Source organism: Colletotrichum graminicola (genome assembly GCF_000149035.1).
Source record: "Colletotrichum graminicola M1.001 genomic scaffold supercont1.14, whole genome shotgun sequence".
Classification (NCBI taxonomy): domain Eukaryota; kingdom Fungi; phylum Ascomycota; class Sordariomycetes; order Glomerellales; family Glomerellaceae; genus Colletotrichum; species Colletotrichum graminicola.
Window position 1 is genome coordinate 625023 of NW_007361018.1, and position 25443 is coordinate 650465.

General features: G+C 54.9%; 6 protein-coding genes across 6 annotated transcripts; 4 read left to right on the forward strand and 2 right to left on the reverse strand.

The window, feature by feature from the left end:
• Positions 1 to 1188: 1188 nt before the first annotated feature.
• GLRG_04506 (uncharacterized protein) lies at positions 1189 to 5338 on the reverse strand (the record flags this gene model as incomplete). The annotated part of the gene is made up of 6 exons (XM_008095191.1): positions 1189 to 2401; positions 2460 to 2569; positions 2626 to 2735; positions 2788 to 3323; positions 3372 to 4664; positions 4713 to 5338. The coding sequence occupies 6 exons, from the start codon at positions 5336 to 5338 to the stop codon at positions 1189 to 1191; spliced, it is 3888 nt and encodes a 1295-aa protein (XP_008093382.1).
• A 3151-nt stretch (positions 5339 to 8489) lies between these two features.
• On the forward strand, positions 8490 to 10872 carry GLRG_04507 (pre-mRNA-processing factor 39; the record flags this gene model as incomplete). Its single annotated transcript, XM_008095192.1, has 5 exons — positions 8490 to 8561; positions 8650 to 8865; positions 8935 to 9038; positions 9439 to 10644; positions 10698 to 10872. 5 exons carry the CDS (start codon positions 8490 to 8492, stop codon positions 10870 to 10872), a joined length of 1773 nt encoding a protein of 590 aa, XP_008093383.1.
• A 2681-nt stretch (positions 10873 to 13553) lies between these two features.
• On the forward strand, positions 13554 to 14799 carry GLRG_04508 (peroxidase; the record flags this gene model as incomplete). Its single annotated transcript, XM_008095193.1, has 3 exons — positions 13554 to 14046; positions 14148 to 14521; positions 14581 to 14799. The coding sequence occupies 3 exons, from the start codon at positions 13554 to 13556 to the stop codon at positions 14797 to 14799; spliced, it is 1086 nt and encodes a 361-aa protein (XP_008093384.1).
• Positions 14800 to 16780: 1981 nt separating this feature from the next.
• Positions 16781 to 17737, forward strand: GLRG_04509 (ATP11 protein; the record flags this gene model as incomplete). The annotated part of the gene is made up of 1 exon (XM_008095194.1): positions 16781 to 17737. One exon carries the CDS (start codon positions 16781 to 16783, stop codon positions 17735 to 17737), a length of 957 nt encoding a protein of 318 aa, XP_008093385.1.
• Positions 17738 to 21231: 3494 nt separating this feature from the next.
• On the forward strand, positions 21232 to 21546 carry GLRG_04510 (uncharacterized protein; the record flags this gene model as incomplete). Its single annotated transcript, XM_008095195.1, has 1 exon — positions 21232 to 21546. The coding sequence occupies one exon, from the start codon at positions 21232 to 21234 to the stop codon at positions 21544 to 21546; it is 315 nt and encodes a 104-aa protein (XP_008093386.1).
• A 35-nt stretch (positions 21547 to 21581) lies between these two features.
• GLRG_04511 (uncharacterized protein) lies at positions 21582 to 23794 on the reverse strand (the record flags this gene model as incomplete). The annotated part of the gene is made up of 2 exons (XM_008095196.1): positions 21582 to 21823; positions 21886 to 23794. 2 exons carry the CDS (start codon positions 23792 to 23794, stop codon positions 21582 to 21584), a joined length of 2151 nt encoding a protein of 716 aa, XP_008093387.1.
• Positions 23795 to 25443: the final 1649 nt, after the last annotated feature.

A 25443-nucleotide genomic window follows, 5' to 3' on the forward strand; every position in this document is an offset into this window, starting at 1 on the left:
GCGACGCTCAGCCAAAGATGGGCAGAAGGCAAGTCTTTGGAGGTACGGGACAGACGAGGGAGAGAGGGGAGAATGCTTCCGCTTCTACTTTCTACACGTCTCGGGCCCCTTCCTTTCTCTCGTCCCTTGAAAGGACGTTGTCTGCTTCGGGCTTCGCCTGCCCCGCGATCGGCAGACCCAGCCTATGTTATTTCCTACTGCCCGGTCTTCCGCACTAGAGCAATGGTGTAGGCAAGGGCCAGGGCAGGGAACGCAGGCGGCCCGGACTTGCTATGTGATCCTCCTGTACAGCACCGGGCATTTGAGTGGAACCTCCGCATGCGGCTGCTGCGGACAAAAGTGAAGGGAACCACAGTACCAGTACGCAGTAGGTACAGGGAAGGCTGGTGCGGGCGGCGCGGCGCGTGCAATTGCACTGGTGGAGTCGTCTCCCAACCAACAAAGCTCGAACACTACCCCTTCTTCGCCGTGGCGCTCGAGGGGGGGCGCGTGACTTGCATAGTGCCGCTGTCAGATGTTAAGGCCTACATAGGTACTAAGCACAGGACGAGAAAAAGAAGCAGCCCCAACCCCCAGGGTACTGCAGGTGGGAGGAAGCGGTGTGATGTCTTAGTTGGTCAAGAGGACCATGTTGTGGGCCCTGCCTGCAACGGTCTGAGATGACAGAGGGGCAAAAGCACGCGGGCGCGGCCGAGAACTAAGAGTCCGACTTCCCTGTGAAAGTCATAACCCAGGGTTCATCCATCCCCCATCCATCCGGCTCAGTGAAGCCGGTCTACGTGTATGACCAGGTGAAGGGGATTCTTGGAACGAAGTTGTGATGTGGGTGGCTGTAGCATGAAAGCCGATTGGCGTTAGTCATCGGCTCACCCATGCCGATCGCTTCGAGATTAGTCCCTCTCCCCCGACCGGCGGAGGCGGAGAGCTTCCTCATACAGTCCGAGGACGGAACCGGGGAATCGACTGGCGTGAGACACCAGTCGATTCCCGGCGCGCTACAATTATCGCACTGGGTCATGATGAATGACTATGGTTTTGCATTTGTTCGTTACGTTCAATCATCCTCAGCAATTCTATGGCAACAGCAAGTCCACCGGTCCATCCAAGCCCCGCCTAGCAGTCTATGCCGTCAACAGTTCTCGCACACCTGTGTCTTATTTTGTCCATCGACCCTACAGGATCAATCCATCATCTTTGCGTAGTGGGAACCAGTGTCTCCCAGCTTCCCATGTCGCTCGGTCCTTCATCGGCAAGGGAATCTAATAGATCTACTGGTTTTCTAGCTGGGATCTTCGGTTTGGCCCGTGCTTCACTAGCTCGCATACCGGGCAGGGCGACTGCCCCAACCATCGGGCTCTGTCTGCCGGGCTCGGGGTCCAGTGTGTCTGCACGCTTGGGAGACTTGGCGGGAGTGCCAATTGGCTTTCTATTCATTCCTCCCTCCAATCCCGCGCTTAGGTTGGTAAAACCCGTCGAAGCCCGGACCGGCAGCGGTGGTCTTTCTGTCGGATCATCCTTGTATAGAACGGCTCCGCTGCTGCTCAGATTCGGAGACGTGGCCAGGTGTGCTGGTTTCTTCGCAACGGGCGGGGCGGGCTTGGACTTCGATTGGGAGGATAGCTGCGACAGCTGCGAGATCGCAGATGACGGCCGTGGAGGTGTCGGGTTTTGCGACCGATTCGAGGGTATCAATGGGGGTTGTTGAACTGCTGCATTGGCCCCCGTCTGTCTCCTCGGCGGTGGCGGCGGCGGCGGCGTTTCTCCCCTTTGAGACTTATCGTCTTTGATGATGAGTCCGCCAACTTTTGATGACAAGGCCGACTGATCAAATGGTGGCGGCAGCTTTCTCGCAATCCTATTTGAAGCCGGTGACGAGAGGTCGGTTGGAGCGTAGACGTGCTCGTACGGCGATGTCGAGACGCTGGAGAAAGAAGACAGTCTTGACCTTGGCACGTTGACCCAGTCTGGCTCTCCCGTTGGCGCAAAGGGATTAGGGGGTCTGTTAGGATTCAGCACCGTAGCGTGTCCATCGGGAGCTTTGGGCTGTTTGATGTCAACTCTCGCCTGCTGCTTGTTCTCCAGCCACCACTTTTGGCGGTCAGAGCTCGCAGGGGGCAGTCCCGGCTCAATGGCTTCGTAGCCAATCAAGTCCTCGTCCTCGGTATCCTCGGAGTCCAAGTTGGCAGTTGCATCTCCTACATCCGCCTTCCTTCGATGGTAGAGCTCTTTGCTGATTCGATCCCGCAGGGCTTCGTCAACAATGCTCACGTTACACTGGAAAACGGCATATACCGGCCGGTGGTCCGAGAATTTGAGCGGGGCCGAGTTGTATGCCAATTGACGCAAGTTTGCACCTTTGCGCAGAATTCGGTCTGTCCACGCTGGGATGCGTGCCTTTTCACTGCTTGGAAGTCAATCTCTGCATTACAAGCAAGACGATGCCGGTCCGTTCGGCTTACGATGTATCGTATTCGTCCGTCCCAAGGTCAAACTTGTACGTTGGCAGGAAGTTGATCCGAGCCTCAGAATAGAACGGGAATGCAAGTCCCGCAATCATCTGGAGATTCAACTACAGAGCATAGTCAGCATGATGGCCCATCCAGAAAAGTAACTTCTGCCCCTTACCTGGTCGTTCTCATAAAGCGTCTCCAGGTCTTTTTTCTTGATCAAGCTTCGGGCAGATTCGGAGCCGAGCCCAATTCGGTAGTTGAAATCTCCCAACCATATAACAGCATCTGTATCCGGGTCAGCTCGTATATCACAAGGTGGATTCTAAAGGCGTCCTACCATGATCATCGATGCCGCGGTTCCGTTGGAAACGGAGTCCGTGGTGGATAGTTGCGTAGTCCCTATTTCTTTCGTCATAGTTTGAAAATCCAGCAGCCAAATGGGCTGTCACAAAGCAGATATGGGTATTCGCATAGTCAAATCGTATCGCAACCGCGCCCTTGTTGCCCGCCATGCCTGACAACCCTGTTTTCTTGACACTACCTTCGACATTCTTAATGTTAGCCAAGGCCGAGGCCTTGACGAAGATGCACAACGCAGCACCAACAAGCTGCCCGCTCCGCAGCAAAACGTATCTTTCGCCGCCGAGTGCCTTCGAACGCTTGTTGAGGCATCGTCGCACTGCGGCTTCCCATAATTGCTTTCTGGAAGGGTCGCTGTTCATAATCTGCTGCGGGCTCAACTCAACAATCTCTTGAAATCCCACGACGACGATTTCAGGCAACACGTCACCGAGCTCTTCTGGGGCTAGCCATGGAGTAAGATCGCTGTCAACACCCTCGGTACGGCCGTTCAAGTTGAAAGTGCCAACCAACCTCCTACGGTAAGCATCTCGAAGACAAGATAGCGGGAAGTACACTTACATGGTGATGTCTTGGACGGAAGAGAACTCGGCGCTTCTCTTAGTGAGCTCACTGGATACATAGTCGCTTATGGGATCGAACAGAAGGACGGGCGTTTGGTTGACAAGGCGTCCAAGAAGGCGGTCAATCGTCGTCTGCCGAGCTGAATCCGTAAAGTTGTTGTGGTAGAGCCTCTGGACCGATTTGCGCATATCCGCCACAGCACCAGCCAGTGACATCTTTCCGGAGCGTGTGAAAGACGATTTAAGAGCACCAGTGCCGGCATAGATCTTTGACAGAGCATCGCCGTTGTCAGCCCAGAGAGTTGAGTGTCTCATCCAGAAGTCAGACGTAGCATATTCGCCGCGATGGCTCAGGAAAGCTTCTGTGGCCATCTGCGATATAAGGGTTTGGATCAGGTTCGTCCTGTCCAAACAATCAAGACAGTTCGTCCGGAATATTCCTTCCTGCTGGAGAACCACTACCATGCGGTTCGAGTCTTGGTAGTCGTTGTTGTCTGTAGCTCCATCATCCGACTCTTCGGCTAAGTAGTAGGCGAATCCATCTATCGACTTTTCAATGTATCTGCGAATCTGACGTGCCGCTTCGTAACCTCCCGGTCCCTTCGTCTCGGCATGGAAGTCATAGTGCGTTTCTCTTAGTAGCGCGTGGTCTTGCGATTCTTCCTCGCCAACCTGGCTTAGTGGACAATGTTCTATCCCCAGATGGTACAACTGGCTGAGCTGTGCCTCGCCAGGCTTGCCCTCGCTCAATAGGTTAACGACATGCACAGCGCCATAGGCCTGCTCCAGGTCCGCAAAGTGTTTGTTGAATGCCGGCTGTGCTCCTTCTGGCGATCTAATGACGGTGATATTTTGTTTGCCGGGGATGAGCTCCGCTGTCTGCTCCCAAAACAGCGGAACCGAGCCTCTGACCTGGGCGTAGGAGAAGAGGGTACCTCCTGGGCTCCAGTAGATGGTCTCTGTCTCTACAAAGTTGGCGACGTTACCATCATCGTCGATTCCTCTCGAGTTGAAACGGGTGCCAGCTCTACGGCAGGATAGTCTTGATACGACAGTTAGGTACGAAGGCAAACCGCTCGATCGCGTCTTCAATGGGGCGCTTGTCTGCGGGATCGCCATAGTTCGACAAAAGCCACGGATGGCAGAGGTTAGGAACCTTGACGAATCTAAAGCTTCCCGCTCTTGGGGCAACAGTCGTGATCGAAACTGGACCAGCGGGCTGATCATGTACGAATTCCATAGATATGAGTCGTCAAAGTTGTCGATGTCAAACGTGTACGAGTTCACCGTTCTAAACAGTCAGCAAGCTGCAATTCCAGTGGGGGTTCCCAAGCATTACCTGTCCTGCAATCTGTTCGTCAAATCGAAATCGGTGCTGTAGTAGAAGGTGCCATTGCCCAGAAGCTTGCGAAGGTCTGTACATGGATGTTCCACTTGAACCTCTCGTCCTCTGAGGTTCTGACCATACAAGGCACTGGCGTCTGACGCCTCGGAATCTAATGGGTCCAAAGAAACAACGTCGTCCCACTCGCTACTGTTGAGACAGAAGAAGGCAACGCTTGCGATCCGCTCCACGGTCTCCCCCGGCCTAAGGGTGGCGACTCTGGTAGCATGTGTCACGACGGAAAGGAACACGTCGCCCTCGACGGATATCAGACCCAATGTTCCAAAGATCGGTCGTGGGGTCAAAGGGCGGTAGTCGGTCAGAGTTTTTTTTGTGATTTGAGTGAATTCGACCATGCATTTCGATGCGGCACCGTCGCCATTTGGCCGTGACCGGGTAGATGCGAGCGAGGTAAGGGAGCCGTTTGTGCCGGTGCTGACGGAGCTGTAGCGGAATATGAGGGCGTGGGAGGACGAGACAAGGGCGATGGATCGATGGGGATAGTCGCGAATGTAAAGACGACTAGACTTTTCTGGTGCCGGCACTTGAGCAGGCCATGATCCGGAGTTAATGTTGTCCATGGTGGGTGGGAGGTGTTGCTCAAGGACTTGGGGAAGCTGCGCAGTTGTCGCAGAGCATGCTTGGAGAAGGATGCCGGTTCTTGTTCATCCAAGGACGCCGTCCTTGAGGGGGCCGCAAAATAGAGGCTCGGCGACGACTCGGGGAGAAAACAGGTCGCAGCGGCACTTCCGTTTCGTGAAGGAAGGTGGGATCGCGCAATGAGTGAAAGTTGTGAGGCTCAATGGCGAACGTCGTGGCTGACTGAAGGAGAATCTGGTTCGCTAATACGGAGCCCGACAATGACGTCCGTCCCGCCATAGGTACCAGGGGGTTTTGGATGCTGGGCCGCTGTATCCCTAGCAGCCACGCACCTAGACTTCGACTGGACAGGCAGCTCGCTTCTCGTTTCAGCCTCACGGACCACCTTTGCTACCTGAAAGACAGGGAAGGAAATACGTACCTTGGCACGGCATCTTGCAGACCCTGAACACGACATTTCTACTCAAAAGAATTCCAACCCAGGCGGAGCCAGCGCGCGGCTTGGGTTGCTAACGACCTATCTCGGCCCAGCACTCGAAGGCGGCAATATCTTAGGTTCCTCCGGATCCAAAGTTGCTAGTGCTGCAGTCACAAACTTCCATTAGGAGAACTGGTGACGCAAACGCCAGAGATGCGATGAACCTCCGCCAGAAGCCATCGGGAAAGACATCTTCAAGGCATCCGAGCGAAAAAATTTGACAGTTGCGTATCCGTACTTGCAGGCGACCTTTGTATCTTGGCACTCACTATCTTGCTACGTGATACATGATCGAAAAACATCGGTATCACTGGTCGACTTCATCTTGCGCGTCAAGACAACCAGAAATCACTACTTGAATATGGATCAAGGTCCATCAGATCGAACAAGGCCCTTTAAAGCAAAATAGGCACCAGCGCATCCTAGGCAATCATAACTTTACCATGCTTGAGGCGCAACTGAGTTAACCCCAGGTTTTATGCGCTTCTGGGACGTCCCAGCTTAATTTCCCCAGTAACTCCTTGATGTAAGGGTCACTGCATGTGCCCCAGAAGTAGTTGCCCGTATCCAAAGGCAGCTGTGATGGTCTCGCTAACTGGCTTGCCATCGCCGCAAATATTAACTATGCCGATGGTGATGATGATGATGATGATGATGATGATGTGTGGTTAGATCATGGCTCAAACATCCTCGAGAGCATCGCCTCAATGACCATTTCCGCATACGAACATGCCATTGCTGCCGTGAGTTGTATCACAATGCATGGAAATAGACCGTTCACCGCAACTTTACGGGTTTGCGCAACGGACTTTGTTCAGGAGGTTTCCATGCAGGTCGACTATCGCCCACTTTCACACAAACAGTCGATTCGGTTCTCTTTACGGTCATCTCTCCAAGGTTGGACACTTGCTAGGTTTCCGCCACTTGGCCTGCTGATTGTAGTATGCCTGCTTCCACATCGAACACAATAGTTAGACATGCCTCACAAATCTTACCGTCGCCAAGATTGACACGTGTAGCGCAAGAAACCGTTGTCGCTCCCGTTTCACCTGGGGCATATTGTATCGATGTCTGCCAGGGGAGGGGGAGGGGGGGTGTTGTAGTGCAACACTGTTGGCGGCTTAGTACAGTAGTATCGACCGAAAGCCACAAGACCGATGAGACCTCTGCTATTCACAGGTTTGACGTATTTGCACTGCCTCAGTCGCGGTGCAGATCACTAGGCCGCGACGATTACGACAGCAGTTGCGCGCCATATGCCACACTTGCAAATCTCTTAACTTCAAGCATGCAAGCACTGAAAGCTGCTGCAGCTATGGATGAGTGGTTGATCGCGCATGGTTTTTGGTGGCATTTTCCTCTACCCAGTTTTTACCTGCGAACGAGATTCAGACCCAGCCATGCCACACGGGTAACGAGTGGCTGAACTCTACCAAGCCAAGATGAACAAGTGGTAAAAGACTGCAATTTGGTAATTGGAGAAATGCCCAGTTTGAAGAGGCTTCGAACTCGGTCACATGCCCGAATAGTAGTTTAGAATTGATCAAGGCGTGTGGGGAGAACATGAAAAAGGGAACGATATAAAAATGAGACGTTGAGGAGTTGAAGAAGCCTAGACAGGAAACCCCCCGCGGGCGCAGGAGTGGCGTAATCAATGCTTGCAGACCAGGCTTCAGATATAATATTGAGATCACGCTGCCACCATGGGTGGTCAGTCATTCTCTTCCTATCATGTATTGTTTGATAATCATCACAAGCCTTATTGTGAAGGAGAGAAGAAAAGAGGAGGAAAGGTTTTTCATTGATATCGGACGTCAAATAGGCCCCACGTTTAGCCAATCGCTTACCTAACACAGACAGCCAAGCGAGAGAAAAGGAATAGGGGGGAAACCGCCTGACGACAACATTGCCCCACACCTCCAACGTTCATCAGTCGGTCTCTTTCCAGAATCCGAACACACACGAGAGGCCAAGAGGGGCCAGGGCAGATAGAAAGACCACTGGGAAAAGGTGGGATGGCCCACCCTTACGCCCTCCCTAGGTAGGCAACTGATGAGCGAAGAGCACCCACAGCACGCCTTCGTGTACAATACTTACTGCACTTGTGAACAGGGCCTACTATACCTACGTGGATAAGCACTTAGGCGTGTAGGGCTTTTGGCACATGTACCTGCTGTGGTTGTACCTCGCACCCTGTGCGGGCGGACTGGCGACCGCCTGATGTCTCCTAGCTTTTGGCTGAACTTGTTCGCTTCTCCGCCGCGTCACCGATGAAGCACTGAGAGCAAGGGTCTGCCTGCTAAGGTGTGTACACCAGCTCCGCGTACCATTGCATTTGGTTCGCGCAAAGGGGGACGAACATCCTCACCCTGCCTCAGCCCCCGTTTTCCAATTGGAGACGTGAGGTACAGGTGCAGCCCCAGTCCCTTAGCGCTGTTAAAAAATATCCAGCCCCCTTCCTTTCGCGACCTCGAAGCTTGTCCCGGCCATCCACGATTCCCAACAGCAACAGCCTCGACGCTCGCGGTGCCTTCATTCAACCATCTGCAATCCGCCCCTGCCGCCTGCTGCTGTTCATCCGGGCTTGGCGCATTGTCTGACCCTTCTTCGGAATCCAAGTTGTTCTGCCATTCGTTATCCGACCCGCGCTCGCCATGTCTGATTACGACCATTTCGGGAGCTCTGAGGAGGAGAGCGCCGAGATCAAGAAGCTCCAGGCTGATGTGGTATGTCTGACTGCGATATCGTCTACTTCGTCGCACCCATCATCAAATCCAAACTGAGCAGTCGCTAACCCGTCTCGCGCGCGCACAGGATGCCGATCCCGATAACTTCGAGACCTGGGAGAAGCTGATCCGCGCCTGCGAGGGTTTGGAGGGCGGATTGAACCGCAACTCCAGCCCCCAGGCCCTGGCTACTCTTCGCGATGCATACGACCGTTTTCTCCTCAAGTTCCCTCTGCTCTTTGGCTACTGGAAGAAGTACGCCGATCTCGAGTTCAATATCGCTGGGCCCGAATCAGCCGAGATGGTGAGTTGCCGTCGCAGCGCGCAGCGCACCCCTTGCTTCCAAGCTACGGCTGACGGAGCGGGTTTCTAGGTTTACGAGCGAGGATGCGCCAGTATCACCAATTCTGTCGACTTGTGGACCGACTATTGCTCCTTCAAAATGGAGACCACCCACGTCCCACACCTCGTCAGAGAGTAAGTATTTGATGGCCGGCTTTCCTTCCCCTTAACATCACCATCACCACAGCATGCCTCACCGGCCGCTCAACAGCTCGATCGAGCGGTGCATGGGCCTCACCCGCCGCCTTCTTCACAAGTATTCGTCGGTGAGAAATGCCAACAGCAGCCCCAATGTTGGGATGCCCTCTCACGCTAGTAGTTACCAGGCCCTGCTGATTTCCACTTGACGATGACTGATCCATTGTCCGCTTCACGTCGCATCTTCACCACGTCGCCCCCATTGGAACACCTTACGTTGGGCTTGGATTCGCTAGTTGATTTCATTTGATACCCCTTCCTGTATAGCCCGCCTTCCCCATACCTCTTGCCACTCCCCTTCCCCAGCCATTGTCCGTATACTGATCCTCTATTCCAGACTTTTCGAACGCGGTGCTACCTGCGTCGGCCTAGACTTCCTCGCCCACCCCTTCTGGGATAAGTACATTGAATATGAGGAGCGCCAGGAGGCCCAGGACAAGATTTTTGCCATTCTGTCCCGCGTCATCCACATCCCGATGCACCAGTATGCCCGGTATTTCGAGCGTTTCCGCCAGCTATCCCACAGCCGTCCCGTGACCGAGCTGGTCCCCGCTGAGACGTTGGCCAAGTTCAAGGCTGAGGTCGAGGCTGAAAGTGCCCAGTTTGCTGGCGTTCAGCGAACGGAACTCGAGATTGAGCGCGATGTTCGCACCAAGATCGACGCCATGTACTACGAGTACTTCACTCAGACCCAGGCCGAGACGAACAAGCGATGGACCTACGAATCCGAGATGAAGCGGCCCTACTTTCACGTGACGGAGCTGGAGAGTTCTCAGCTCGCTAACTGGCGCAAATACCTCGACTTTGAGGAATCTGAAGGTAACTTCACCCGTATCGTCTTCCTTTACGAGCGGTGCTTGGTGACGTGTGCTTTTTACGACGAATTCTGGTTCCGGTACGCCCGGTGGATGTCTGCGCAGGAGGGCAAGGAGGAAGAGGTTAGGATCATCTACCAGCGAGCGAGTACTCTGTATGTGCCCATCAGCCGTCCGGGCATCAGGCTGCAGTTTGCCTACTTTGAGGAAAGCTGTGGGCGCGTTGACATCGCTCGCGATATTCATGCGGCAATCCTCATGAAACTCCCCGACTGCATCGAGGTCATCACCTCCTGGGCTCACCTCCAGCGCCGTCAGAGCGGCCTGGACGCGGCTATCGAGGTGTTCAAGGCGCAGATCGACTCTCCCCATGTGGATATCTTCACTAAGGCTGCTCTTGTTACCGAATGGGCACTCTTCCTGTGGAGGGTTAAGGGTTCTGTCGAAGAGGCACGTAATGTGTTCCTCAAAAACGTGCAGTGGTATGCCGACAGCCGCGTCTTCTGGAACAAATGGCTCGAGTTCGAATTGCAACAAGCCACGAGCACGGAGGTGGAGGACCAGCATGGCGATCGCGTCAAGCAGATTTTCGATGAACTCCGGACCAAGAGCCGCCTGTCAGCTTCGACGAAGAAGGAACTGTACCAGATTTACTTGTCCTACCTGCAGCAGCGGGGCGGCAAGGATGCGATGAAGCAGTTTTTGACTGTTGACAGGGAGATTTTCGGGTACGCCACAGCTCTCACGCAGCAACACTTAGATGATGCTAACAATGGTACAGGCCAAGCTCCATTTCTCTGCTCAACAAGGCGACCGCCAATGGCAAAGAGAACGGGATAGCCGGCGCTGAAATGGACGAAGCGACCAGATACCGGGCTGAAGCCAGATACCTCAGGTACTATGAAATTCAGGGCGAACCGGACCTCGAGGGCCAGGCGACAGCGCCTTTCAACTAGGCGGTGCCAACTCACCGAACGCGTTTCTTTTTTGCTCCAGGAGCTCTCCCTCCACTTGGGTAGCTGCTCCTTGGGATTTTTGTAATATACGACTCGTTTGACGACAGATCATGCTTGGGTGGTAGGCCTCGGGGAAATTGTACTGTATGCAGTGTTTATGAGGTGGTTTAAACAGACCATGATGGGAAGGAACCATCTTCGGGCACCACCACGGGTCAACCCGATCCCACCTTTCGAGATTTGCGAATCGATCATCGACGCAGACAATAATAGCTCAACAACGTTCAAAGAAACAACTATGCTTGTGCAGTTTTGTGTAAAGTCCATTGGCCTATGGGCTGCTGAAAACATTCGCGCCGGCGACCATCTGGTGTCCGATGCAGCGGTTAAGGTACGGACAGTGCCGCCGAACGAAAGCGGGAGCCGCCGGGTTCCCCGGGCAAAGCACCACGGGGGTGCAGGGGCAAGTTGCGCCGGCCAAGACAAGGGCTCGACATATATACGAAAGTTTGGCACCATGAAAAGATGTCGCACATGATAAGGACAATATTGAACCTATTCGGCATCGTGGCATTCTAGACACGACGACGCGCAAGTGGATGACCCCACTTAACTAGAAAGAGCATAAGGTGCAATAGACAGAGAGCCTCGGTGCGTGCAGGTGACTGACAACGATAGTGGCCCGTGGGACTACGTATAGAAAATGGAGACTCAAATCTGATGGCCAGATTATTCAGCAACAACAGGGGTTGGGTGACTCTTGATTGTTCCATCAAGAACTTTTTGACCCGTTCCGAACACAGCTAGAGGAAGCCAAGGGGGCGGGCTGTTTGCCCGGTACATTTCCCGAGTACACACCCTCGGCTTGAGGCGCCGCTGAACGGATCGACATTGCCGTTTCAGGTCGGAAGAGCGTAAAATGCTGGATGTGTCTATCGACGAGCTAGTCACGTTTATGTATTCCGAACCCCCGCCGTCCAGTCTGCTCCTGCATTGTGCTAGATAGATAGTGTGCACTGCTTTGCTGGCGATTTGGCGTGAGCTAGAGGGGGAGCATCCGAGTCCACGGGTAGTGGGGAGCAGATAGGGTGGATGGCAACAACGGCGTACTTCTGTCTGAGCGTTATTGAATGTCCCCCCGAACGGCCGAGTCAGTGGCGCGTCCACGTACAAAAGAATTGGAGTGGAGGAGGGGGAGCCTTGTAATTGACGTGAAAACCTGGGATGAGTCCTCGAGAGCAAATTCCGAAAAAGTGTTTGTGTGTGGTAAGCTATCGTGCCGAAGCCGGAGCCGAGCCATCCTTAAGCTGAGGGTGCACTGACCTTTGTGGCGCTGTGAGCAGTTCTGCCAGAAGAAAGTGCTATTTCGGTACGGAAACAGGACGACAAAAACGCATTCGTTCGGCATTCCAATTCATAGGCGCCGGGCACCCAGTCAGATCCGCGGAGGGCCTTGACGCAGCTCACGGAAGGTGGGCTCAAGTCGACGATGGAGACACTGGATGGATACCCGGGAGATCTGTTACAAATACTGCAAGATGGAACAGGATTCCTCGAGGAAGCCGGCCGGCGCGCCGAGGGCTCTGGAAACATGGCTATGGGGCAAGCAAAACATTTATGGAAGTCGAGGAACGCAGAGAACCAACTACCGACGTTTGCCGGGAACCATGTTTGCTTATGAGATCTGAGTTCTAACGCTCGGAGATGTTCAAAGGAGAATTTTACTCTCCAGTATAGGACGAACGATGAGAGGGAGGAAGAGAAAGAAGAAGAAAAAGAAAGAAGGAAAAAAGTCTTACACGCAGCAAGGAAAGCCACATGGCGTGCTTCAGTTCCATCAGCTCGAACCATATCAATTATTGTGTAACGTATCTTGCGTTATTGGGCCTTATCTCTTGCAGATACGTAGAACGTTGATGCCAGTCCTTAGCTCGCGCCGGGCCACACCACACACCGCGCGCACAACCTTCCGTGGCGAGGCGACCGGCGTGTTGAGTTGAGAGTGAGTCTGGGAGAGGGAAGTGAGCCCCACCACGGCAAGCCAGCAAACGTGAATGAGACCATCGGAACCCTCATCACTGCTCAAACACGCGTCCACGATCCCTGCAGGCAGCCCCCCCTTCCCCCGTAAGGAAAAGGAAATAGCGGCACCTGGCAGGCCCTTGTCAGGACTGGAGCTCCTGTTTCTGACCACTTAGAAGCCGCCAATTTCTCATTTCACAGGTACGGAACCTTCCTCGGTCCCCCTCCCTCGGTCCCTGAGCCAGAGGAAAACTGACTCTAGGGAAGTTGGTAGGTAACAGTGTTGAGCCGGGCCGGGTACATTAGTATTTCTCAAACGCCCCCGGGGCAACGAGTACTCGGGATTTAATCTCAAGACCCTCCTCCCTCCTTCTCCCTCCCTCTTTCGAAGCCTCTCTTCTTTCTTTTTTCCTGCGTCTTCCTCCTTCGTCATCGCAATTGTCTTGTCCATCTGCCTTGATACTCACTCCGTAACCTCTTCACACATACCAGCTTCCAGCAAGGTCAGTACCGCCCGGTCTCTTCCCGTGGCTTACACACGCGGGCACATACAATCTTTAAGCTCCTGCCACGTTATCTTTTACCGAAATATCCCGATACACTCGTATCATTGCAACACATCCACAGAACCTGCACGCTAACACCTTCCTCCCAAACAGATGGCCGCTTCCACGAGACAGTTCGCCCGCGCGGCGCTGAGAACCTCTACCAGAACCTCCTTCGCCGTCGCTCCCCGCCAGGCCTTCCGCCAGCAGGGCCGCCGCTTCTACTCCTCCGAGCCCGCCAAGTCTGGCAGCTCCACCTGGCTTTGGCTCTCCGGTCTGGCCGTCGCCGGTGCCGGTGGCGTCTACCTCTACACCAAGGAGGGCGGCGTCTCTGCCGGCTCGACCGCCAAGGTCGTTAACCCCACCAAGGCCGACTACGAGAAGGTTTACAAGGTCATCGCCGACCGCCTCGAGGAAAACGACCAGTACGATGACGGCAGCTACGGCCCCGTCCTCGTCCGCCTCGCCTGGCACGCCAGCGGTACCTACGACAAGGAGACCAACACTGGCGGCAGCAACGGTGCCACCATGCGTTTCGCCCCCGAGTCCGACCACGGTGCCAACGCTGGCCTGAAGGCTGCCCGCGACTTCCTTGAGCCTGTCAAGCGTGAGTAGAAACCCCCAAGCCCCCATGCGATCGAGTCTGGAAAAGCATCCTTGCCGTCTCGTTGCCACCGTCGGACACAACTTGCTGACTGTCTCTCGCAGAGCAATTCCCTTGGATCTCTTACTCTGACCTTTGGATCCTCGGCGGTGTTGCCGCCATCCAGGAGATGCAGGGCCCCATCATCCCCTTCCGCCCCGGCCGCAAGGACGGTGAGGCCGCCGCCTGCACCCCCGATGGCCGTCTCCCCGACGCCTCCAAGCGCGAGAAGCACCTCCGCGACATCTTCTACCGCATGGGTTTCAACGACCAAGAGATTGTTGCCCTGGCCGGCGCTCACGCTCTCGGCCGTTGCCACACCGACCGCTCCGGCTTCGACGGCCCCTGGACTTTCTCTCCCACCGTCATGACCAACGACTACTACAAGCTGCTCCTCAACGAGAAGTGGCAGTGGAAGAAGTGGGACGGTCCCGCTCAGGTAAGATTTGTAGCCACCCGGCAGACGTGAGTGAATTGATCGCTGACGGTATTGTGCAGTACGAGGACAAGAGCACCAAGTCCCTAATGATGCTTCCCGCCGACTACGCCCTGATCCAGGACAAGACATTCAAGAAGTACGTCGAGCAGTACGCCAAGGACAACGAGGCCTTCTTCAAGGACTTCTCCAACGTCATCGTCAAGCTGTTTGAGCTTGGCGTTCCCTTTGCCCAGGGCGCTGAGGAGCGCTGGACCTTCAAGCCCACTTGGCAGAATTAAACAGTCACTTTGAATAGTGGCTGTGATCAAGGACTGTTTTTTTGCGTCTGAAGAGAAAATAGAAGGAGAGAAGAGGATGAAGAAGCAAAACCTGGAGAGATATTAGACATAGATGAGAGATATCCACGCCATCGGCGTACCGAAAGAGAGCGGGGAAGCGAGGGGCTGCTGGATGCCCTCGAGGTTTGGGTTTGGGCGTGCCGAACCATCGACCTGTGTTCCACTGCTAGACTTGTTTCTATATTTGCTGTTTTGCGTCTTGTAGTTCCTGTACAATACCAACACGAACATTGAAAGACACCTCGCAGTCGTTACTACTCGCGATAATTCCGCAGAACCATACCATTGTGAGTAAACATGCAGTCGGAATAGAGATCAGATGGGATGGGGGGGAGAAAGGGATTCCCGACGCTGAATTATCCGCACCAGCACACCCCCGGTATAACAGGGCTCTTTTCCCCTCACCATCTCCCGCGCGCCTGGGAAAGTCTTGCACGCCGGGGGCCTGTTCGTCGCGTCATGAGCAGTCTGCGACGAATGGAGGGGAAGTGAGGGGATGAAAAGGTGTGGCTCAATCCCGGCCGGCTGGTACAGTACCTCGACCAGCCACTGCCGTCTGCATACTCTTGGCGTCTCTGCACCCCCGGAGTGAACATGGGCGAGCGTTGGTTCCCCGCATTGTTCCTACCTAATTCCCTTCCGTTGGGTCTGCGTCGCATTTCCTTTTGCGAATCCCAGTCTTGCCGGTTTCCGGGATGTGTGTGTGTGCATGTTGGAGTGTACCTAGTCCCAGGGGGTGATCCTATGACGCTGATGACGTGTGATTACTAGGTATGGACCTGGGCACAGGTAGCGATCTGCTCACGAGCGGTTCCGGCGGGGAAAGCTTCTGGCGACGGGAGTTGGGTGGACCAACTTCCGGGTGTAATTGATGGTGTTCAGCGAAGAAGGTGGAGAGGATATCTGAGATGCGCTCGCCCTTGGCCTGATGCTGGTAGGAGGGAGGAGCTATGTGCGGCGGCACGGCCGATTGTCTTCCCGGAGCGTACTTTTAGCTGGCAATGGGCAGTTTCTTGAGCTCTTGCACATATAGCTCTTGATCGATATCTACGGCAGAGGTATATGTTTATAGAAACTGCGTATGCTGCGCGCGAGCAGAGCGCTCTTCTCAACAACGGGGAGGTCGAGGTTGCGGGGTATTTTGATTGACCAGCAGGCCTGGTCGGGGCTGGACTCACAATGGCTCGAAAAAACAAGCATTTGTTTCTGCGACGAACTAGAAGTAGATTTGCGATGCTATAAGATGTTACCGTGCCGGCGGCAGTGCTCTTTGGCTCATGTCTGGTTAAGAATACAGTAGCCAGTTCTCGGGGGTTTGCGGGTAAGGGAATTACTGTAGCTTCTTCGGTCTCCCGCTTGAAGTGGTTACTCGTGTTGCAAGTTGCGGTCGACGAGATGTCATTTTATCTGATATTTTTAGAAGGAAAGCCATAATGGATGTCCGTAGCAGTAATAACTACGATACCTAATGGTTGAGTAAGTTGCGATGAGGAGCCGAGCCACTCAGTAAGGACGGATAAAAAACAAACCCGTCTGCATTGCCACAAGCTGTTTTGTGCAGGCTTTGGTAGCAATTGAGAGGACTGATCGATAGCAAACATGGGCACTTTCTTTCGAACACTGGAGGGTGTTCTCGGAGTCAGCCCTCCGCGTTGCGGGTTCAAGTTTAAGTCGCGGAGAGCATTCCCGGCGCAGTCCAGGAACCGTCGGCATTTGGCCGCGCCGAAAACCGGCCCCGCCATCGGTGGCTCCACAGGAGCTTTCTACATAATTGAAGACGCTGCGGCCTCTAAATGACATTATCAAAAAACACCATTCTTTTGAACCATCCGTCCAATCGCCACCACCAACGCCACCGCTCGCGATCGTTTTGTAGAACATCAATAGGGGAGGATCAAAAAAGAAAAACCTACCGCACACAATGGCGTCCTGCCGTATCCCCGCCCTGCGGCACATCGTCACCTCCTCGGCGCGCGCCTTCCGAGCCTCGAACCAGCGGCGCTGGGCCCAGGTCCACGACGTGCGCTTCCTCGCCACGACTCAGCAGCCCCGAACCGTCGTCGAGAAGTACCGCGCCAAGCTCGAGCAGAAGGCGCGTCAGGAGGGAGTCTCCAACATTGACGAGCTCAAGGCCGCCTACGCCGACAAGATCCAGGAGCAGAGGAAGAAGGACGCCATTTCGGTCCCCGGGCTGGACAGCCTCCTCAACGACGAACCCGCACCCGCGGCGATCCCCACAACAGCGACCAGCGCGTCCGAAGGCGCCCCCCAGCAGAGGCAGCCACCAATACCCGGCTCCTCGGGCAACGGCATCAAGCCCCTCGACGAGATCCTCGACCTCCCAAAGGTGCGCGACCTTCCCGACAAGGAGCTCACGGCGATCTGGCGCCTACGCCACGCCTCCGACCCGACGAGCCTCTGCGCTGTGATCCCGACCCCGGCATACCGCGTGATGGAGGCCCTGGCGAAGCAGAACCCGCAGTTCATCCTGCCGGTGCCACACGAGGAGCAGGGCGCCGAGATCCACTTCTTGCAGTGGGTGTTCGACAGGGCCTCGCGCACGGCGACGGTTATGTTCACTCAGCTGGCCGAGTTCAAGACGCGCGGCGAGTTCGCGCAGCCGCACACGACCATCACCCACCACACGGACTTGGCGGACGACAGGGGCGTGGTGCTGATGCATGGCAAGTGCCTTGAGGACCGGGGCGTCAAGACGGCGCACGCGCAGTGGCTCGTCATGTGCCTGCAGAGGTTCTACGGCGATGCGGAGGGTAAGGAGAGGGCGTCCGAGAGGCAGAAGCTGCTAGAGTGGTTCCGCACCGGCGACGAAAGGTTCAGCGTCGACAAGTTGATGGAGGAGGCCGAGCGCATCGGCTGAGTTGCGGCTTGGTGGAAATTTTGTAGCCGGCGGAAGAAAAAAGTCAAGCATCGATTGCTTGTTGGTGGGATAAAGAACAGCCGCGGTGCGCCCAGGCGTGCCATACCGGTGTGACCTGAGGATGTGTCGTCCCAGACTACCTCATCCATGCCTCTGGCATGGATGAATGATCATTGGAAGGAGGCCTTTGTACAAATAATCCAATGGGATATGTAGAACAATCCATATATACCACATTTCTATTACTCGGTCAAACAGCCCCTTTCGAGGTCGTATTCGCGCGTGTTGAGCCCAAGCCTGTCGACTGAAAAGGGAGAGTACTGCTGGACCGCATGTTCTAGTGATCGAGTACCCGGTCTTGGGTTGTCAGGTAGCTCACGTGCTGATATTGGGGGAAAGGAGAAGCCCTCTCTTGGGGCAAAGGATGCCAGCGTCCGATGCCAAAGCGGGCTGTTGGTAGGGCGGAAAGTAAGATAAGCGCATCAACACTTTCATATCTTGGCTGGAAATAAAAGAGAAACAACGAGTGTAGACGAGGCATGCTCAACGTGACGGTGAGCTTATGAAAGCAACATATCGCTTACCTTCCCAAACAGCAAATACGGTACAACTCGATATGTATCTTGAAACCGAGACGCAAAATGCATGTGTTCACCGGTCTGTCTTTGGGCACTCGGTCAGCGTTACGGCTGTCACTTTCCATCTCCGTGGTTCAATAGTGGGATGTCAAGTGTATCACACAGCTGGGCGGCTTTTCAGGGGCACAAGAGCCCAGCCTAGATATCGGCGGTCCATGTTACGTTGACGGGGGACAGTATCATCGCGATCTATTGGTACGAACGTCTAGCCTGAGTACCTGTGCTCGACACTGCATCTGGTGGAGGCATGGGAATAAGCGGCGCAGTCCGCCCCTACAGGGCAAAGAGTTCTCATGGTTGGACTGCTACCGGATTTTCAAGCGACCGCTACAGAGATTGGTTGCCAGCCGGACGAGACAGAGCCCGAAGAGCATATATGTCAACCGTAGACTAACTCTCACAGCGGTCTCGACTCAACTGAGGCTGCTTACCCAGCTCTTTCGAGAGAAGGCAGGCTACGTCAACACTTTACGCGCGATACACATACCGCCGCTCTGGTCAGCACTCCCTTTGTGACGATCCAGGTGAAAGGCATCCCCACCAAGCTGTACCTATCTCGAACGGCTCCGCGAAGGCGACAGATCCAAGCTTCCAGAAGCGGAAGGACCTGCCACATGGTGATTTCATCCAACGCCGTGAGTCCCTTCTTCGCATGAGCTGAATCACCGAGTGGATGGCCCAGTGCGTCTGAAGCAGCATGTAACTCGGTCACCGTTCCCTCCATCAACGAGGACCTTGGTCGACCTTTCGACCAGGACGTCCCAGGGGTAATCGTGGATGATCCCCAATGTCAGAAGGTAAGATCAAGTCTATCAGTCAAGGCCCCAAAGGAACTCGTCCTGTATAGCTGCACGCTGGCTTAAACCAGCTATGCTCCCGGGTCTCCGTCTAGTACGGTCGTAGTGCCTTATCGGCAGCATCTAGACAGCAGATGGAATGCAGAGGGAGAGTTGGTAGGAGAAAACCGGCCAGCCATTCCTGGGACTGGCGGAGACGATGGTGTAACCTGGGCGACGAGAGGCTCGGGCAGCTTCGACAGCCAGCCAGTCGCCCGCCTCCTTCTACTCATATTCCCAGTCAAATTACCTCGAAACAGAACACCGAGAGCTTGGCCCCGGGGGGGATGGGGGTTCGAATGTCTTTGGTAAACTATTACGTTGGTGCAGTCACAAGAGACACCCGGTTGATGCTTAAAGTAGCGTCAAAGCACATTTCGACTGCCTGTCTTCCTTAACCCCAAATGCAACAACGGCGGGCAGCTCAATATAACTCAACATTCTTAACTAGCCAGAGTAACTTGGTCGACCGTCCCAAGCCCTGGCCAATCCAAGACCGCGAACGCCATCGGGAGAATCAACATCGGGAATGTGCTACAGCATCAAGAACGGAAATCCACATGAGCCATCACCACACCCCCAGACGGGTCAGTCTCAGCCGCAACCGCAACCGCCTTCTCTACCGCCGTTAACCGTTCCCAACTGCCGATCATAGGTACTCGACCCTACGACCCATATCCAAAGACTCGAAAAGCAATAGTGTTCGATAAAATAAAAACGAAAAACAAGAAGCAAGGTCACATCAACAAAGCATATCCCTCACCCGCCGCACACAGTCGTCCCTGTGAGGATTCATCCCGCCCCGAAACCGCCTCCCCACGCCGTCCCGCTCCAGTCCAGGCTTATTCCTTCCTTTCGTTGCCTCCTCGCAACTTGAAACACATAAAAACATCATAACAACAGCAATAACAAAAAAGGAAAAGAAAAAAAAAAGGAAGATAAAAAACCAGCCGAGCAAAGACCACAAGTTCACGTCTCAAAACTCTCCTGCTTGCCACCTCATCCCAGACCACACGCGTCCTCTGGACACCCTCTCGCGGCAAACATGGAAAACAATAACAACAACTGCTTGGCGCCTGGATCGACCCGGCACCCCAAACACCCCCCTCAAACCAACAAAACATTTCCTCCCGCCAGCTTTCCCGCAACTGTTTCTCATGCGTCGGCTTTGGAACGCCCCACGTTACCCGGAGCCGCACCGTCTGATGCCCCCCTTCTCTCTCCATGACTCGTCGTCTCTTTTCCTTTTCAAAACCCCTTCCGTCGGTTGTTTCTCGGTCTTCACACGTCATGTCTTGACGGAAGAAAGACAACCAAAGACGCCATGACACGTCAACTACGCAGCAAGAAGACAACATGGGGATTTCTACGCGCTACGCAGAGGGGGGGAAACCCCTCCGAAACCTGACCCGGCTTCTCGAGTCACGCTTCCGCAGGTGTGTGTATGGCGTCAACCGATTCAACTACAGACGAACATGACAACGCCCGCGCCGTAATTTTCTTTTTCCTTGGACAAACTCGTCTCAAACCGCGGCGAACGAGACACCCAACGGCCCGAAGTCCCACACAACATGCGCATTGAACCAAAGGGCTTGACTGGAACCGGAAGTGAGTGGTTTATCACCATCAACATTATCACCGCCGCCATGAAATCAAGACGAAACCAAGTGGCGTCCAAGACACCTGTCTGAGACAGGGAGTTATGGTATCTCGTATGTACAGGCTCATTTGAATGCCTCGTCAGGCATGTACATGCCCGCCCGAGCTGTCTGTTTGTCTGTATCACAATGTGGCCCCTTCTCCAAACGCCCTTTTCGCAACGAAAACCGGGGCACACAGCTCATCAACAGTCCTGATCATGCTTGGGTCATGCATCATCTGCGTGTATTGCCCGAATCCCCATGCCACGCAAATGCAATTTCATGAAAACCCCCCTCCTTGGAAAGGGAACAAAGGTTGAATAAAAGAAAAAAACAGGAAACACGAACAAAAGGACCGAAAATGCGGTGGGGTGTGAGAAATGGAGAGTTTTTGGTCCAAAACAAACAAGCCTAATCCGTCATTAGGTTTCCTCTCCGCATTGGCTCCTCCTCCATCAAGCCCGCCTGAGAAATCTCGTCCCCTTTTCGTAGATGCTGTGTGGTGTGAAGAAGAAAAGAAAAGAAAAAGGCGGAAATATGCCAAAAGGCGCAATTCTCGTCAACTATCCAACAGTCGAAGCAACGTCATCGACAAAAAGCTATGCCTCGGGATATCTCCGGGAACGGAGGCGCCTCTCTCAATCATTAGTGAAGCTTGGGGTTTCCTGCCCTCATACCTAACGCCGGTGTGGTGAAATGCACCCCTGTCGATGCTCCTCAATGTGTCCCCTCACATCACTATGCAGTCCTTGTCATCGCCGCTTTTCTTAATCTTCCCGCTGCGAGGCGGTGCGACTTCCATAGGAGTGCCACCGCTAACAGCCGCCTGGATGATAGCCAGCCGCTGTTTCGCACGCTCGTCGCCTGCATCGGCTGCCTTGACGTACCAAACGTTGGCCTCGAGGATGTCGCGCCGGCAGCCGATGCCCATTTCCGTGAAGTAGCCTACGGCGTATTGCGCCTTGACGTATCCTAGAAGCCAAACGTTAGAATCTTCCTCCTACGCATCCTGTGTAGGGCGAGCGTCAACATACCCATCTCCGCCGAACGGCGCGCCCATTCGTAGGCCTCCTCCTCATCCTTCTCCAGTATCGGCTCAGCACCAACCATGTACCATGCACAGAGTCCCATCATGGCTCCAGCGTGCCCACGCTCGGCGGCACCTGTGTAAAAATGCACACTCAGCGCGGGATCCCGAGGACAGCTAAGCTTGCCGTGTTCGTATGCCTCTCCCATGCGGAAGTTGGCTTCGGGATGGCCCAGCTCTGCCGCGGCGGTGAATAACTCCGCTGCATAGACCTCGTCCTTGAAAATGTCATCGCCGTACCCAGTCTCATACAAGCACCCCAACTGGTAAGGGGCTGCGCTGTAGACGGAGTCGGCCGCTTCGGCGGCCAATTTCATCCACTTGATACCTTCGCGGTATCGCTTCTCGCCTAAGTCGCCAGACAGACAAGCCTTGCCAAGCCGGGACATGGCGCCAGGGTGACGCTTCGATGCGGACATGCGCAAAAATTGGACTGCCTTCGCAGGGTCCTTGCGGCATCCCCACCCAAACTCGTAGCATAGTGCAGTACGGTATGCGGACTCAGCATGGCCATGCTTTGCGGCGAGGACAAAGAGGGGGAATGCCTGGTTGTAGTCCTCCTTTCCCTTACTAAACAGACCAGAGGCATATCCATCGGCGAGGTAGTATTGGGCAAAGGGGTACCCGCCACTGGCAAGCTTCTGAAGAATGCCCTTCGCTTCCCGGAGGAGGTCGGGGGGAGTCGACGTCGAGGCGTCCTTGGGGTTCGGGCTTCCCTTGCGCGGTGCTGGTTCGCTAGGATCGAGGCCTTGATCCTGTGCAGTGGAGATGAGGAAGACGGCAAAGGAGTACTGGATGGAGAAGTCGTTGGTCTTCTTGACGTTCTGGCGATACATCTCAAGAGTCTTCTGCGCACTAAGGAGCGATGCATTGTTGCCAACAGCATTCCTTAGCTGGTTGTTGTCGAAGCTAATGGGAGCTGGGGCGGGTTGCGGGTATGGCACATTCAACAGCTCTGCATATGAAGCCGGCCTAGTTTCTGGAGACCTGCGAGTACCGGACGGGCTGCGCATGTGGGATCCCCCAGACATCAGACCCGGTGAGCGCCCTCTCGACGTATAATCCGAGATTGCCGAGTAGGCCGACGACGGCCGTGGCATCGAGCTTCTCCTGGTGAACCCAGTAGGTGTTAGGTGACGGTTGACGGAAGTTCCGTCAGCATTCAGGCTAGGGTTCGAGGATGACCGACGGGCATCAAGCTCTTGAGGAACACTTGATACGGGTGCAGGATACTCTTGGTGGTGGTAATACTGGAACATGGGAACGGAGTGGTTCTCTGGCATGTTGCCGTCGACGACGGAGCTCTCGGGAGACTCATCTCCCTTGTACTCGGCCGACTCATTAAGGCCACCGGAAACGGAGCTTGCGCTCGTCGTCGCAGACGATTCTGCCGATGCTTGTTGTTGGGCGTTGCTGGAATCGCTGGTACCCGACTCTCGACTATGGCGGTTACCATCTTGCACTCGTGATGGGCTGTGGGCGCTGAAGCTATCCGACCCTTGTATTGCCTGTTTCGGCCGGGGGGCTTGCTCGCGGCCGCTTTTAGTGGGCGAAAGCGAATACGCAGGACTCAAAAGGTTGGGTTCGGCAGTGTAGGAGGACGAAGTCTTGAGAGGGGGGAGCATTTCTCGTCCAGCGGACTGGTTGTAGGTTGCCGTCTGCTGGGAATGGGTCGGGGCATTTCGTTCTTGGGAGCGATCGACCGTAGAAAAGTCTGCCTGGTAGGGTTGCGCCAATTCAATATTCGCATTCGATGGCTGAGCCCAGTTGTCGGCCTGAAAGTTTACTCTGACTGGGGAGGCAGGAGCGTCCCGAATTCTTGCTGACAGCGATTTGCGGCCCGCATCATCGCCCATGGTCAGCTGCTCGGGGGATACGTGCTTTCGAAGTTGGTTTGGACCTGCAGTTGGGGATATTACGGGCGGCGTCGAAGCCGTCGCAGCCGCCATTGAAGCCGTAAAGAAATGAAGGGTTGATGGGTTGAACGCTTCGTTCTACCAGGCACTTTTGATTGGAGGCTGGTTTGACAGGGGACGTAGTTTGGTTATTGCCCAAGGCTGGAGGAACAGTCTCCTGTGAGGCGCAAAGCTTGCTGTCAGCATGCGAAGGATCGGATACCTCGCGCCAGATGATTCTTTGAGGTACGCCTGTCGACAGCGGGTGCTGCAGGACAGGAGAGAAGAGGATGATGGTTTGGCGGATGGGGCCTTGTCCAGAGTGCCAAACGAAACGGGTGACAGAATTGTGCAAGAAACTGGCTGATGCAGTGCGTGCGTGGATGGATGAACTAGAAACTGGAAGAAGTGAAAGAAGCCGGGTCAGTGTGAGAAGTTCCAGGACAAACAGTAAAGCACCGGCGTGTATGAGTTATTGATCAAGCTGAATACTTGTAGACATGGAGTTGAGGTTTTGGAAATGGGCCCTTGGCAGCACAATGCGTGGTGCGTGGCATGCTTGACTTGTTATGTAAGTCAAATACGGGGAGAGCCTGGGAGACGAGGAGAGACAGACAGCACCGGAGCAGGCAGGAGCAAGGAGCAAGGAGCAGGGAACAGGGAGTAAGCTGAGCGGGCAGAAGAGCCAGAGAGCCCCGAAGGCGGCGGCGGCGGCGGCGGCGGCAGCAGCAGCAGCACCCAGGCACACCAGGGCAGCACGCCAGAGACGACCCCAAGAACCAGCCCACCTGCCTCACCCACCCTACCCACTCTCGTACACCCACACTGCCCAGACATGATGCATACAGGGCGGCCTAGCTCTTTGGCACAGCGCCGCAACAGGCCAAGGCCCTGCTCGGGTTGGCTCGCCCAGATTGGATGGCATGCTTGACTGGTGCCTTGCTAGGGGGTGCGCTTACTTCTGCTTCTGCACACTAGCGCCTAGGAACAACCAGAGGGGGACACTTGCGCCCAGGGGCGAGGGGCTTGTCTTCGAAGGAGGGAGGGGCCGACTGACAAACAAGCCCCGACCTGGCCGTTGACAGGGCGGCAAAGTCGGAGTGACACGAAGGGGACAGGAATAGACAGGTACCATAGTTATGACGCAGAACAAGACCCCGAAAGGAGAAAGGGAAGAAGGATACATACGTACAGTACGGTATGGCTGCTCGCGGTAAGGTATCTCGGAGACCGTTGCGAGTTGACCCCGGACGGTGATTTCGTCTGGATGGACAACGGTTGACGGCCAGTCCAAATCGGGAGAAGGATAGGTGGGGAAACGGGCGAGGTGGAAAAGACAAGCTGAGCAGGCAAAAACGGATATTGGAAATTTAGAGATGGCAGTGGGGTGAGTAATGCGATGTAATGTAGTTCAGTGCTGGATCTTGTTAGGCCGGCACCGTCGACTTTCTTGCAGCAACTCGGACGTGAGGAGGAGAGAGCTTTCACTCAGCACAGGGCTCTTCTTCCTCAAAGCCAATTTGCTTCGAGTGGGAGAAAGGGTCCGGAGCGGCCGGGGAATACGGCCGAAGGGATGCAGTGCAGGCAGGGATGAGGAAGGTCGACCGACA